Here is a 16640-nt window from a genome sequence, read left to right as displayed (position 1 = left end):
GCATCACATAGGAGCACAGCGACGAGTGCACACAGCATCACATAGGAGCACAGCGACGAGTGCACACAGCATCACATAGGAGCACAGTGGGGAGTTTACACAGTGTCACATAGGAGCACAGTGAGGTGTGTACACAGTGTCTTATTGGAGCACAGCGAGGAGTGTACACAGCGTCACATAGGAGCACAATGGGGAGAGTACACAGTGTTTAATAGGAGCACAGTGGAGATTGTACACAGTGTCTTATAGGAGCACAGTGGGGAGTGTACACAGTGTCACATAGGAGCACAGTGAGGTGTATACATATTGTCTTATTGGAGCACAGCGAGGAGTGTTCACAGCATTACATAGGAGCACAGTGGGGAGTGTACACAGTGTCACATAGGAGCACAATGGGGAGTGTACACAGTGTTTTATAGGAGCGCAGTGGAGAGTGTACACAGTGTCTTATAGGAGCACAGTGGGGAGTGTACACAGTGTCACATAGGAGCACAGTGAGGTGTGTACATAGTGTCTTATTGGAGCACAGTGGGGAGTGTACACAGTGTCACATAGGAGCACAGCGGGGAGTGTACACAGCGTCACATAGGAGCACAGCGGGGAGTGTATACAGCGTCACATAGGAGCACAGCGGGGAGTGTACACAACGTCACATAGGAGCATAGCGGGGAGTGTACACAGCGTCACATAGGAGCATAGCAGGGAGTGTACACAGCGTCACATAGGAGCACAGCGGGGAGTGTACACAACATCACATAGGAGCACAGCCGGGAGTGTACACAGCGTCACATAGGAGCATAGCGGGGAGTGTACACAGCGTCACATAGGAGCACAGCGGGGAATGTACACACAGTGAACTTGCCCCTCCATGGATGAGAAGATGAGAAACCCCCACACATTGTGAGTGAGCCCCTCCATGGATGAGAAGCCCCCACACATTGTGAGTGATCCCCTCCATGGATGAGAATCCCCCACACATTGTGAGAGAGCCCCTCCATGGATGATGAGAAGACCCCACACATTGTGAGTGAGCCCCTCCATGGATGATAAGCCCCCACACATTGTGAGTGAGCCCCTCCATGGATGATGAGAAGACCCCACACATTGTGAGTGACCCCCTCCATGGATGATGAAAAGACCCCACACATTGTGAGTGACCCCCTCCATGGATGAGAATCCCCCACACTGTGAGTGATCCCCTCCATGGATGAGAATCCCCCACACATTGTGAGAGAGCCCCTCCATGGATGATGAGAAGACCCCACATATTGTGAGTGACCCCCTCCATGGATGATGAAAAGACCCCACACATTGTGAGTGACCCCCTCCATGGATGAGAATCCCCCACACATTGTGAGTGATCCCCTCCATGGATCATGAGAAGACCCCACACATTGTGAGTGACCCCCTCCATGGATGATGAAAAGACCCCACACATTGTGAGTGACCCACTCCATGGATGAGAATCCCCCACACATTGTGAGTGAGCCCCTCCATGAATGTTAAGACCCCACACACGAATGATCTCTGGAGGCTTTACTGTCGGCAGATACAGGACTCATGGCAGCGTCACCTTGTCTTCTCAAGGACAATCATTTTTCGATGTTCCAATCTGAAGGGGCTTTATTAGTGGAAATAACATTACCCCCCCGTCCCCTGCAGTCCTATCCTTGTACTTCCTGCAGAGTTATTTATTCTTACGAAGCCCCCATAAGGTTGTTTGGGACATCTGGGAGAATGGAACCCAGAAACTGTTATGTATGTAACAAAACTGTATCCAGAGGTTTATATTGTACATAGAGCTCAGCGATTGGCTGCAGCGGTGATGTGAGCTATCTACGGTATATGATGCCAAAGCGCTGGGACTGATACCCTGCAGGGCCTGCCCGAGAGATTACGGCATCCTAGGCGAAACTATTTTGTTGCGCCCCTACTATTTTTGGCAGTAGATGAAAACTTGGGATATAAATTTAGGAGCAAAATAAACCACAACAACAATGATTAATTAACTCTCTCCTAACTCTTTAATCTTCTGAGAAGTTGTATAGGACAAATATATACAAAGTAATCAATAACACAAAACAAAAACGACCATAGGTAATTAAAATTTTTGTTTCCTTGCCTTTTTTTTTGAAAAGGATGACACTAAGTCACCGAGATGAATTTGTTTAGCAACTTCAGATTCTATCGAAATTGTTGCCAACCCAACCAACCTCTCTTGCGTCATATTTGCCCTTAAATATGTACACTTTTCTTTCCATCCCTAAAACTTTTTGCCTTTTGGAAATATTTTTTATAATTTTTTCTATTTTTTCTCTGGCGCCCCCTTTGGGTCGGCCCCCTAGGCGGCCGCCTAGTTCGCCTATACGTTCGGGCCGGCCCTGATACCCTGGCAGAGAGCCAGGGCTTGGTCCTGGGAGGAGACCACCTGCGTGATTTGTTTTGTGACGTATATAAAAGCGTTTGGGTACCACTATTCTGACAGTGCGGACCCCATAACACAATCTCCAGCAGTAAATGCCTTTGGGTTGAAGTGCTGTCAGCGGCCAACCCCCAAGTACAGAGCTTCTGTACCTGGGGGATCTCGAGAAAATGTTCTTTCTTTTGACTTATGAGCAGTTATCTCATACCTAGCCCACTATGCAGGATTAGAAAATTAAAAAGAAGCCATCTAAAGTAAACTGCTTTTTTTGGAGCATATTTTAATTGGTGTGGAACTGAATGGGTTAAACGGGCAGGCCTTGTCATAGGCACCATGCGGAATTCATATAAGGCAGGACCAGGCCACCACTCTCCTCACCATGTCATACCGGGGCAATTAACAGCTTTCTAAAATAACTTGTTTTAAGAAGATAAAAAAAAAGTAACTTCCTAAAAAGCAGCTCAGCTCCCAAGTATCTGCTACATGTCCTCTATAGGGGCATTAGCTGATCCATCCTCCTCCCATTTTCAGTAATGGCTGCACCTGGGTGAGAAAATGTTGATCCTGCCGGGCAGAGTCTTTCCTTCCACTCATGATCCTGCAAAGACTTGCTCGCTGTACCCCCCCTCCATGAAACGTCCGACCCATAGACTGCTGCCATGATGACCGCATCTCAAAACTTGCTGCTCCTCTGGCTGGTTTTGGTGGTCTTGCTCCCTGGTAGAGGTATGAATGGATTAAGTGCGATCATGAGGTCTCATTCTTTGCCATTGATTCGGACATTGATGGACCATGGGCCTCTGAAGTCTCACAATGCAGCGAAACACGAGCTGAGTGTTCCGCATTTACGCTTCATGCTACAGTTGTACAAGAGGTCTGCGGATGGCGATGGAAGACCGAGAGCCGTGAGGCCAGCAGGAGCCGCCGTCAGACTTGTAAGACCTGTCAGTCCAGAGCCTTTTATTACGGGTGAGCGACTGGATGTATGGCCTCATTCACACTAGTGCTGCTTTGTGTCTGGTGAATGGTCTGTGTATTGGAAATCAAATACTAAATCCATGGATACTTGATGACAACTGTACTTCGTGTTTCAGAGATTTGGGTGTTTGTTAAAAGAAATTGAAAATGTGATGAATTTTGTGCCCAAAATATCAAGTCTCCACACTCTGGTTGCTCTCCAATCTTTTGGACCCTCTGGTTGCTCTTTACACCTGATTTGTACTTATTGATTTTTCACTAGAAAAGATCATGGATGATATTTATATTTCCTTAGTTTCTGAAATCACTCAATACATAAACTAGGTCAGGCCACAATTGGGCCAAGGCAATTGTGAAGCCAAAACCTGGTGTGGGCCATAAAGGGAAACCAAGTATAAGGCTATGTTCACATGCATTTTTTTTTTTTTTAGCTGCATTTTTTTTTGGGGGGGGTTGGGGGGTTGGATTACATGTGTGATTTGTATACAGTACATGTTTTATTTTCCAAAAATGCAGCAAAATCTGTTTACTGTGTTTTCTGCAGCATATTTGCACCTTGTCATTGCTTTCTATGGGTGCAAAAAACGCAGCAAAAATTGAGTTTATGCAGTTTCCAAGGTCAGAGCGTGAGATTTTTGAAATTGCATAGCTTTTGGTGGTTGTGTGTGCGGTCAAAAAACTTATTTGCAGAAAAAAAAACATTGCATGAGAACATAAACTGAGGCCAGGTTCAGACGGATAAACCATAATTTGAGCCAGTCAAGTCTGCAAATTTCAGCCGTGACTTAGTGTTTGCATGGGTGCAGGAGCTGCCCGCTAGTTACATGCACTAGTCTGCCCTCTAATTTATACCAAAACCAAATGAGCTCATGCTGCAGACTGTTGGCTCATGTGGATATGTGGCCAGCTGCACATTTGGTTATGATGGCTGTGTGAGCTTCCAATGTCCAGTCCGTGGTAAACCTGTCCGTATAAAGCGATGGTCTGAATCGGCAGATACCGCGGCTTCTATTTTATTTTATTCCTGTTTGTATCAAAAACATGGTTTGTTTTTTTTGCAAATTGTTGTGGGTTTGCAATGTGGTTTTCTTTTTTTCTTGTTTTTTTTTTTTTTCTAAGTGAAATGTGAGGAACAAAAAGGGTTTCAACTGTTAAGATCCACACAAAAAAATGCAGCCGCAAACCACAGGAAAATAATGATCTGATGCATAATATTGATGTGACCAGTAGAGTTGAGCGACTTTGGTCGGATCGGGTTTCATGAAACAAAATTTGTTTCAGATGAAACTGGACCGACTAGGTTAAAAAAAGTCGGAGTTTTGTCTGAAACCCGACCCCAATGCAAGTCAATGGGGAATAAAAGTCTGCATTGAGTGGATGAATGTCATCCGCTCAATGCCGACTTTTATCCCCCATTGACTTGCATTGGGGTCGGGTTTCGGACGAAACGCCGACTTTTTTTTGCCCTAGTCGGTCCAGTTTCATCTGACTAAAATTTTGTTTCATGAAACCCGATCCGACCAAAGTCGCTCAACTCTAGTGACCAGGGGTCACATTTGCATGGATATGGATGATTTTTTTTGACTGGAACACTTGGACTGTTTGTGTGTTTTTTTTTGTTTTTTTTTCTCCAGCCATGTGCTAATCAGTTTTTCACCAATGATGGCCTTTTGTTTTTTTTTCGCATCCATGTGGCATCCATTTTTCTAGTAAGCAAAAATGAAATCGGTTGATAATTCATGGTTGATAGAAGCTTGGGAAATCTCAATCGTTTGGTTAATAATCTGTGAAAAATGACTAGCAGATAAGTCATCCTTTATTCATTGCCCAACCCCCATCATCCAGTTTGGTCAGTACATGGACTATAGTAGTATAATCCTCCACTCTTTTGAATAAGATCATTGGTCTGCAAAACGATGGCTATGTGAAAAGCCCCATGAGGTGAAAGAAGAGACGCTGCAGTGTGAATAAGCCCTTGTTCAGACAATGATTTTTTTTTTCAAATGGAAAAACTGGTCTGCGTTTCTTCAGTATCTTTTTTCATTTTTTATTTTTTGGTCAGTTTTCACCATCAGACGTTTTTCTCGCATAAAACCAAAACTGTAGGAGGTTTCTCAAGCCTCATGTCCCTCACATCTGAGTACAGAGCCATTTTTCATGGAGCCATAGATTTGAGCGTTGGATTTGAGTATCTGATCACAATCGGACATGGCCACTCATCTCCAGATATGCTCCAATCTAAGCTCCTCACAGACATATGGGTCTGAGAAAAACTCAGGGATGAAAATAACAAACTCTGGTAAAAAAAACGGTGCTCTGACCCTGGGGTTCATTCACACATCCATGTCCCTGTTATATCTGACAAAGGCACGGCTCTCATCTGCCCTGCGTTCTTGTCACATCCAGTTTTGTGTTCACATCAGTCTTGATAAATCAGGGCCTCTGGATCCGTGTGCTGTCCCAGAAAAAAATGGCCAGCACACAAATATTTTTAACGGATGTGTGTGAGCGCAGCCTTAGGCCTGCCTTTATAATGTGCCGCAATTTCTGTGGTGCAGAAGTGATTTGCAATTGTGTGATCCCGTCTTTAAAGGGAACCGGTCATGTAAAGTAACGTATTAACCTGCAGATACAAGGGCCATAACAATCGCCATGCGGCCCATTTCTGCTTTTCTATTTTCCCATATTTCTTTTCTGTCCTCATAGGTATGAGTTGTACTTGTGAATGACCCCATTCATTTTACCACATGGAATCTTTTCCCCCGTTTTCCAGTATACCAAGTGCGGAGAAATTGTAAAAAATCCAATTCTGCATTGTTTTTTGGGAATTGTTTTTATGGTATTACGCCGTGTGATACAAATGATCTCCGAATATGAACCTGCTGATCAGTACAATTATTGCAGTCCCAAATGTGTCAAGTTTTTATTATTTTAGTGGTGAAAAAAAATCGTAAGTTTGCAAAAGAAAAAAAGCATTGTGGAGGCTGTATCGCCATTTTCCTGTAGCATTTTTTGTCAATGGAGCTGCATGACAGCTTTTTTTTTTTTTTTTTTGTGGGATGAGATGAAATTTTTCTTACTACCATTTTGGGATAAATGTGACTTCTTTTTTTATTCCATATTTATTTTCTCTTCATTCTACTTATTAGTCCCCATAGGGTATGTTTCCATGTGGCGTATTACATCCAGATTTGCTGCAGATTGAACGCTGCATCCTGCCACAGTGTTTAATCCGCAGCGTCCAGATGTTACAGCATAGTGGAGGGGATTTTATGAAATCCCGTCTCCACTATGCGTCCTAATATGCGGGTGACACATCCACCAAACCGGCCATGCGGCGCATCTTTTTGGAACGCAGTATGTCTGTTTACCTTGTGAGACTGCTCTATATGATGCGGCGATTCCGGATGTGTTCAATGAGCACATTTGGAATCACCGCACGATCAACAGGGGGCGGCACTTTGGGCGTAGCGGGCATTCCGCTCCGTCCAAAGAGCAAGGAATGCGCTACATGGAAACTCGCTTGTGCTGTATACCTGCGATCACAGGTGCACGAATGGGCGCACAGAATGACGCCCCCCCTTGTTAGCGTGTTAAATGTCCTATGCACATTTTGAGTGTATTCACACTTGCATTTCTCACAGTAAGTTTCATTTTGTAAACTATTATTCACCTTTCAAAAAGTGATGACATTTCACACAAACTATTGTACTTTTTAATGAATTTCATAATGTTTTAACTCCTTTACCCCCAAGGGTGGTTTGCACGTTCATGACCGGGACAATTTTTACCATTCTGACCACTGTCCCTTTATGTGTTAATAACTTTGGAACGCTTCAACGGATCCCGGTGATTTTGAGATTTGTTTTTTTTTTTTTTTTTTTTTCATGACATATTGTACTTCATGTTAGTGGTAAAATTTCTTCAGAATGAGGTATCCTTTCCCACATGTCTACTTTACATCAGCACAATTTTGGAACCACCTCACATTTGAAGTGACTTTGAGGGGTCTATATGACAGAAAATACCCAAAAGTGACACCAGTCTAAAAACTGCACCCTTCAATGTGCTCAAAGCCATATTCAAGAAGTTTATTAACCCTCCAGGTGCTTCACGGGAATTATTAGAATGTGGAACAAAAATCAACATTTAACTTTTCACAAAAAATTTACCTCAGATCCGTTTTTTTTTATTTTGACAAGGGTAACAGGAAAAATGGACGCCAAAATGTGTAATTTCTCCTGAGCATGCCCGATATCCCATATGAGGGAGAAAAAACATTTTGGGCACATGACAAAGCTCGAAAAGGAGGAGCACCATCTGACTTTTTGAATGCAAAATTTGCCGGCACAGTTGGTGGACACCATGTCGTGTTTGGAGAGACTCTGATGTGCCTAAAAGGTGAAAATCCCCCAAAAGTAACACCATTTTGGAAACTATACCCCTCTGGGAACTGATCTAGATGTGTGGTGAGCACCATGAACCCCCAGGTGCTTCACAGAAGTTTAAAACGTTGAGCTGTAAAAATTTAAAAAAAATCAAATTTTCCCAACAAAAATGTTATTTTGGCCCCAAATTTTGCATTTTCATAAGGGTACCAGACGAACTTGCACCATAAAGTTTGTTGTGCAGTTTCTCCTGAGTACACAGATACCTCACATGTGGGGAAATACTACTTTTGAGGCACAGTGCGAAGCTCAGAAGGGAAGAGGTGCTATATTGGAGTTCAGATTTTGCTGGAATGGTTTGAGGGTGCCAAGTCACATTGGCAGAGCCCCTGAGGTGCTAGAACAACACAAACCCCCCCCATATGTGAGCTCATTTTACAAACTATACTCTCCAATGAATTCATCTAGGGGGTGCAATGATCATATTGACACCACATGTGCGTCACAGAATTTTATACCACTGAGTGGTGAAGAAAGAATAAATTTACATTTTTACCACTAAAATGTGTTTTTTACCCCAAGTTTTTAATTTTTCTACGGGCTAATAAGAAATTTTACAACAAACAGGTCCATGTTTTCCTGAGTGCGCCAATACCCTACATGTAATTGGAAACATTTTTCAGGCACAGTGTAAAGCTCAGAAGGCAAGGAGCGCCAGATTTTACTGTTATGGTCTGCAGGTGCCATTACCCACTGGGTGAGCCCATGAGGTGCCAGAACAGCAGAACCCCCATAAGTGACCCCAGTTTACAAACTACACCTCTCAATGATTTCATCTAGGGGTGCAGTGATCATATTGACTCCATGGGTGTTTCTCAGAATTTTATACCGTTGGGCAGTGAAGAAAAATTAATTACATTTTTACCAACAAAATATTGTTTTAGCTCCAGAATCTACATTTACCCACTTCTTGTGGGAAAAAATGGACCAAAATTTGTCCCACAGCTTCTACTTAACGTGGAAATACCGCATATGTGGCTGTACGTTACTGCTTAGCCATACAGAGACACTCGAATGGAACAGAGCACCAGTTGCCTCCTGGAGCGCAGATTTTACAAGAACTCTTTGTAGACACCATGTACAGAGCCCCTAATTGCTGGAAGAGCAGAATCCCCCCCCCCCCCTCAAGTGACCCCAGTTTGGAAACTATACCACTTGGGGAATCTACAGCTCTGGCAAAAATTAAGACACCACTGCAACATTTTCATTTTGAGTTTTCTCTTTATAGGTATATTTTTGAGTAAAATGTAAATTGCTCTTTTATTCTATAGACTACTGCCAACATGTCTCTGAATTTCCAAGCAATACATTTTGTATTTATTTTCTGACAATGAGAAGTGGTCAAAATAACAAAAAAATGCAGTGCTTGCAGACTGTATGCCACTCCTGGTACAAAAATTTAAACGGTTCTTTGTTTGATGGCTTGTGACTATCCATCATCCTCTTGATTACATTCCAGAGGTTTTCAATGGGGTTCAGGTCTGGAGATTGGGCTGCCCATGACAGGGATTTGATGTGGTGGTCCTTCATCCACACATTGACCTAGCTGTGTGGCATGGTGCATTGTCCTGCTGTAAAAAACAGTCCTCACAGTTGGGGAACATTGCCTGAGCAGAAGGAATCAACTGTTTTTCCAGGATAACCTTGTATGCGGCTTGATTCGGCTTGTGAAGGATACATCCTTCACAATGAATAACCTGCCCAATTTCAGCCTTGCTAAAGCAGCCCCAGATCAACACCGATCCTCCACCAAGTTTCACAGTGGGTGCAAGACATTGTGGCTTGTATGCCTCTCGAGGTCTCCGTCGAACCATTAGACGACCAGGTGTTGGGAAATAATGCTTAGTGCAAAAAGGAGTCTAGTTAAAGGCAATTTATCATGGACAGCCTATGACACTGGCATGCATAAGGGGGAATAATCCCATTTATTATCATAAGTATGCAAAAAAACAAAGGTCATAGTTTATTAAATGTCATCTTAGTGCTAAAGGACAGAAGGAAAAAAACTACATCACCTGAGGGTGTTAGAAGTAAGGGACACCAGGAGGCAAGGACAGCCACACATCCCCAACCCCTGGTTGGTTTTTTATTTGCATTATGCTCTTGTTGTCACTTTGCACTTTTTTTGGAGTTAGTAACGAAATGGGAAACTTTTTTGAATGGACTTGACTTTCTGACATCTATGAGTGGATTTTTTGAAGACAATTGGTTATGACAAGCAATGTCCTTGTACATCATTTTAGAATTCTTTGGCATCAAACTGACACGAACTTTACCTTATAGTGCATTAGAGGCTCAGCCTTACTGTTGACTTATACATATCCTCATTTTGAAGGTTTATTCCCACCCTGTTTTTTAGTCTCCCTTCCTTTCTTTTTCTATGTATATTTTTAAATAATGTGTATAAATATATTGTAATTAAAAAAAAAAACAAAACTATTGCTGGCATCTTTCTATACTCTATGGCGGTAAAAGACCGTTACGATAAAATGTGACTTATTATTTTCAATCAGAAAACCCTTAGGCGAATCCTGTACCACAATAAACCTGAAACCATTGACTTTCTGGATAAGGTACAAAAGAATCAGAATGGAATCAATAAAGTCAACAGTTCCCTTATAAACAGGGATGCAGTTATGTGAACCCTAGATCTAAAAAGTGCGAATTATCAGGTGCCAATACATCCTGTTTCACAGAATTTCTTAAGATTTGCAATAAAAATTCAGAATCGAACCTACCACTTTCAATTCCAGTGCCTTCCCTTTGGTCTATCCTTGGCCGCACGGGTCTTTACAAAATTGATGTCAGAAATCGTGGCCTACCTAAGGAACATGGGAATAATTATAATTCCATATCTGGATGCTTTCCTCCTGGTCGTGAATTCAGTGGAAGAACTCCAGTCCCACAAGGAGAAGACAAATATCTACCTTGGAGTAACTAGGTTGGATCCCCAATTGGAAGAAGTCTGACTTGGTGCCGGGAACCAGAGAGGTTTTGCTGGGAGTCCTTGTTTCTCCTCTGTCTTGCCAGGGGAGAAACAAGAAACCGTGAGAAGTAGAATCCAGCTGTTCCTGAAGCGTCAGGCTTCAATCAGGTCAGCTATGAAGATTCTAGGTCTGCTGACAGCTTGCATTCCCTGTGTCTGGTGGACCCATTTCCACTCAAGGGTGTTGCAGACTGGCGCCAGATATCGCTCAACAGAGGAGTGTGCTTATCCCCTGCAGTAAGGAGATCGCTACTCTGGTGGACTATGCCATAAAATCTTCAGTTGGGCATCCCATGGACGTCTTCACCTTGTGCATTGATCACTACAGACATCAGCAAAGAAGGATGGGGAGCGCATTTTGAAGGAAGGATTCTTCAGGGCAGATGACAATCAGAGATCCAGTCCCAATCGTCGAACCACAGGGAGCTTTATGCCGTGTGAGAGTCCCTAAGACAAAATCAACGTTAAAAGGACAGCATGTCAAGATCTTATTGGACAGTGTAACTGTGTCATTCTTGCACCACCAGGGAGGCCTGAGACACCATGCACTCCAAGATCTGACATCAAAATTCTTTTCCTAGGCAGAGAGAGAGAGGTCCTTCCGGTAACGGCGGTTCATCTGGAAAGATCCCAGACGTAGTGGCAGATTATTTAAGCAGACAGAAGATCTGGCATACAGAGTGGGAACTGAACGAGGAAGTATTCCAGAAGTTGTCAACTTTGGGGTACACCTCAGATAGACCTGTTTGTGACAAAGAACTCAAAGGTGTATAGATTTTACTCCTGAATCCCGAGGGCAAACCAGAAGGGGTCGTCATGTTGAGTCAGAAGTGGAGCCGGACACTGTCATATGCCTTCCACCCTGATAGCACTTATCTCAAGAGTGCTCAGGAAGATTCAGTCGGATCAGGCGAGGGTACTTCAGATCGTTCCATTTTGGCCAAAGAGAAGTTGTTTCCCGCTACAAAAAAGCTATAGCTTTGGAAGATCCTGTTATACTTTCCCAGAGAAGTGGATTTGATTCATCAGGACGCAGTCTTTCACCACGACCTGGAAAGACTCCATCTATTGGCTTGGATCCTGTGAGGAACATCCTAAGGGCTCAGGGGCTATCTGACCAGGTTATTACTAAGATTCAGGCTAGTAGAAAGCCAGTCACCTTGGCAATCTATAATAAGATTTGGAAAAGGTTCTGTTTGGAATATGGCAGGTCTGATATAGTGCCCGGCAAGCCTGATATTCCAAAGATTTTGGATTTTCTTCAGGCGGGATTTAACAAGGGTCTTAGACCAAGCACCCTTAAGGTCCAGATATCGGCTTTGAGCATATTTTTTGATCATCTGTTGGCTTCTCATCTGTGGGTAGCTAGGTTTAAGGCAATTCAGAGGTTGAGACCTACTATAAGGTGGTTGGTGCCCCTGTGGGATTTGAACCTAGTCCTTAAGGCCCTTGTAAAGACCCTTTTATGTACTTGTGGAAAATTTGTCCATTTTGTGTCAGACTATTAAAACTGCGTTTTTAGTGGCTATTACTACCCTGAAAAGGGTAGGGGGGGGATCCAGGACCTGTCCACCCGGGATCTGTATCTCCAGATATTGGACAATCTTATAGCCCTTAAATTAGAACCTGCTTTTTTACCTAAGCTAGTGTCTACTCAAAATCTAAGCCAAGAGATAATCTTACATTGCTTCTGTGAGAATCCGACAAATCAGAGTACCTCTTTCACACGTTGTATGTTAGGCAGGCTCTCATTGAATACTTAGATGCCACTCTGAGTTGGGAGCAGGATGCTAATCTGTTTATTTGGGGGCAAAAGTAGAGGGAAAAAAGCCTCCAGAGACACTATTGCAAGATGGATCATTTCAGCAATTTCCCTAGCTTACGGTTCAGAAGGGATTGCCTCCCCCTGAAGGCCTAAAAGCTTACTCAGCTAGAGATGTCTCCACCTCCTGGGCTGAGAGGGCAGGGGCATCAGTCAAGCAAACTTGTAGAGCCACAACCTGGGCCAGATTAAATACATTCTGTAAACATTATAAATTGGATGTGCTGTCAGGTTAACAAACTGCCTTCGGGAGAAAAGTTTTCCAGACAGTGGTTCGACCCTGAGGAGGTACTTTGGTACTCTTCATGTTACTGTCAGGAGGGACATCCTGGAAAATGGGTATTAAACCTACCCGTAATTATGTTTCCGGGAGTCCATCCTTCCTGATGGTGTTTGTTTCCATGATGTCTTAATGTGGAATGTAATAAATTCGTTTAGTTGCATCAATCCTGGTGTGGTACTTGGAAAAGCACTTGGAGAGGTGGGTGGGAGAGGCCTTTTAACCTGCTCGTGTTTCCTGTAGCTGTGAGGAGGAGGATGACATCCATGGTGCTGTCAGGATGGACTCTTGGAAACATAATTACTGGTAGGTCAAATTCCTATATTTTTTTTTTTTCTGTGGGACGAGGTGATTTTTTTTTTTTTTTTATTTTTTTTTATTGGTACCATTTTTTTGGCACGTGACCCTTTATGATTGCTTTCTATCCCAATTTTTGGGAGACAGAATGAACAAAAAACAGCAACTCAGGAATTTTTTTGGGTGTGGGGAGGTTTGTGCCGTTCCGTGTGTGGTAAAATTGATAAGGCAGCTTTATTCTTCTGGTCAGTACGATTACAGCGATATCTTTTTTGGGGGGTCGGCGGACATCCAGGTTCCGCTAGCCAGAACTGCATGGACCAGGGATCATCCCGCCTAACGCCCGCTCTCCCATTAATGTGGGCATAACGCTACTCACACAACGCAGTGGGAGGGTAAAGCAGTGTGGCAATTCTTTATTGAACCATAAAACAGTCCCAGCAAAATTCCCCAAGGTGGTGCACATTAGAATGCATCGTGTGCACATGGCCTTATGGTGTTCACTAAACGGGTTAACAAGTGGGACAGTTTTATAGGTTGGGTGGTGGCAGATGCGGTGATGCCAAATATGTGTCCTTTTATTGTTTTATTTTTTCACACAAATATTTATCGGTACAATCGTTCCTTTTTTTTTTTTTTTTCACATATCTTTTTTACTTTGTCCCACTATGGGTCTATATTTTTTTTTTCAGGTTGATCACTTGTATAGCAGCAGCATCCCCATGCTGTAGAAACTGTCAGCTCTGCACTGACATAGAAAGTTGCTGGTTATGCACATGCGCATGATCATCATGTTTCCAAGCTTTGGTGACCCGGATATCATCATGACGACGTGGGGTCACCATGGCAACGATCGGGACCCCGCATCACGCCACTAGGTTTCTGATCCAAAGCAGAGAAGCTGTGATCCCTCAGCTGGCTCCCGGAATGCTGCGATTGTGTTAGATCGCAGCATTTCGGGGGTTAAAGTGCCAGGAGCGGTGTGCGGGCGATCGAAATGACGTAATAATAAGCATCACTGGTCAGATAGGCCCAGGTCACATGGACAGATTATTACGTCTGATGTCAGAAAGAGGTTAATGTTGGGTCAATGGTAATAATTTATAATAATAATAATAATTAATAATAATTTTTATTTATATAGCGCCAACATATTCCGCAGCACTTTACAATTAAAATGGTAATTTTAATCCTGTCGTCTCAGTGGATGGAGCTTGCGGAACCCTAAATGCAACGCCTACCTTTGCAGATATAAATCTTTAATGGGAATCTGTCACCTGTCATCTGTTTTTTCACCTAATCTCAGAGCAGCGGGATGTAGATACAGTTGTAAGCAGGTGACCTGATGCAACATGGAGACGGGGCAAGTTCGAAGTAACCAATGGACCTGCTTATTTCTCTAGTATGGTGAGAAATTGCACTATAGCAATGGTGAATAATGCAAAACAGGGTAATTACAGCATGAAATATACACTATCAGAATTGTAATGTGACAACACAGCATTTAATCTTTAATTATTCAGATGTCTTCAGTAGGCAAAGAGATATAGGCTATTCTTTTTATATTGACATTTGAATTTGTGTTTTTTTGGTTGGCCAAGTAACAGATTGTTTGTACGAGCCTGGATGTTGACTTATCGGTTGCGGTTTGCTGCAACTCATCGTCTGCCATCTTTGAGGGTTAGGGACATGGGGTAATTGAACAATAGATGTGTTTGTTAATAAGTTGTAACACATTGTACCAGGCCAGCTAGTTGGTTGACCTGCAAAATAGAGGAGGAACTGTGCAGATTGATTAAATACTCAATAATAGTTATTCATCCCACCTTTCCCCTGTCCTGTGGCTGATGACATGAACCACAGCTGTGGGTATAAAAGAGATTTACTATTCTTCGGAAAATTTTTACAAAAATAACAGCCAGGGCAACATGACTCCATCAAGAAAGACCTTGCCCACTTTCATTTTTGGGTTTGTTTTCCACTCCCCTTCTTCCCAGAGCCATAACTTTTTTATTTTTCCATCAATATTGACATGTGAGGGCTTATTTTTTGTGGGACAAGTTGTACTTGTGAACAACACCATTGGTTTTACTCTATCGTGTACTCAAAAACAGGAAAATAATTCCAAGTGCAGTGAAATTGCAAAAAAAGTGCAATTCCACTTTTTTTTTTTTTTTTAATTTTTTTTTTTTTTTTTAACCATGTTTACCAAATGCTAAAACTGACCTGCTATTATGATTCGCCAGGTCATTGAGTTCATAGACCCCAAACATGTCTAGGTTCTTTTTTTATTTAAGAGGTGGAAATAAAATCCAAAGTTAAAAAAAAAATTGCGCCATTTTCCGAGACCTGTGGCGTCTCCATTTTTTTGTGATCTCTGGTTGGGTGAGCGCTTATTTTTTTCATGCCGAGCTGTTGTTTTTATTGATACCATTTTGGTGCAGATATGATCTTTTGATTGCCCATTATTGCAATTTAATGCAATGTCGCAGCAACCAAAAAACATTATTCTGGCGTTTTGACTTTTTTTCTCGCTACGCTGTTTAATGATCAGGTTAATCCTCTTTTTTTTTTTTTTTTTCTTGTTTTTATTGATCGGGCGATTTTGAACGCAGCCATACCAAATATGTGTATGTTTGAGTTTTTTTTGTTTTTTTTTATTGAATGGGGTGATTTAAACTTTTAATATTTTTAAAAACCTTTTTTTTTTTTGTTTACGTCTTGGCATGCTTCAATAGTTTCCATGGGAGACTAGAAGCTGCCATAACCCGATCGGCTCTGCTACATACAGGCAATGATCGGATCACCTGTATGTAACAGAATTGCTGACTTGCTATGAGCACCGACAACTGGGCGGTGCTTGTAGCAATCTGACACTGGCAACCATAGAGGTCTTCAGGAGACCTCTGTTAGACATGTCAACCCACCGGTGATTCACAGTCATGTGACAGGGGCCGATGGCCAGAAGTGCGCGTTAAATGCCGCTGTCAGAGTTTGACAGCTGACATGTACCGGGAAAAATATGGGCTCACCACTAGAGCCCACATCAAGGAAGGGAAGCAACCTATGCAGTACTAGTATGGTGGAAGTCGCAAAGGGGTTAAAGGACCACGGCCCTGGCTGGAAGAATACAGATCTGCTCCATTGACTATCAGTGAATCCTCAGACATTTGGAGAATCCAGGCTGGGACAATCTATCACTTAGCCAGTGCCTCAATGGACTGTCAGCTTCCTAAACTTGTCAGTACCTCCTTTCTTTCAGTGCCCACCAAAAGCGGAGTGCTACAGGTGGGGGTAGTCAGCCCTGCAAGCCCCAAAGTCGCAGCTGCTCTAATCCAGGTGAGTCAGCGGAAGGGTAAGAATCTGTAATTTGCACCATCTTGTGTATTTGCTTGGACAGTTCTATG

At 42.8% G+C, this 16640-nt stretch overlaps 1 protein-coding gene across 1 annotated transcript in view; it reads left to right on the top strand.

The window, feature by feature from the left end:
* The first annotated feature begins 2769 nt into the window (after positions 1–2769).
* Positions 2770–16640, top strand: part of BMP15 (bone morphogenetic protein 15) — a 39344-nt gene continuing 25473 nt past the window's right edge. Inside the window, exon 1 of the mRNA XM_073558771.1 lies at positions 2770–3391. Within this exon, the coding sequence (XP_073414872.1) occupies positions 3082–3391 (310 nt within the window). The 5' untranslated portion in view covers positions 2770–3081. The remainder of the gene's footprint in view (positions 3392–16640) is intronic.

The sequence above is a fragment of the Dendrobates tinctorius genome, unplaced genomic scaffold, assembly GCF_039654945.1.
Source record: "Dendrobates tinctorius isolate UK_male_01 unplaced genomic scaffold, ASM3965494v1 ptg000258l, whole genome shotgun sequence".
Classification (NCBI taxonomy): Eukaryota; Metazoa; Chordata; class Amphibia; order Anura; family Dendrobatidae; genus Dendrobates; species Dendrobates tinctorius.
This window is presented reverse-complemented; position numbering and strand designations above follow the sequence as displayed.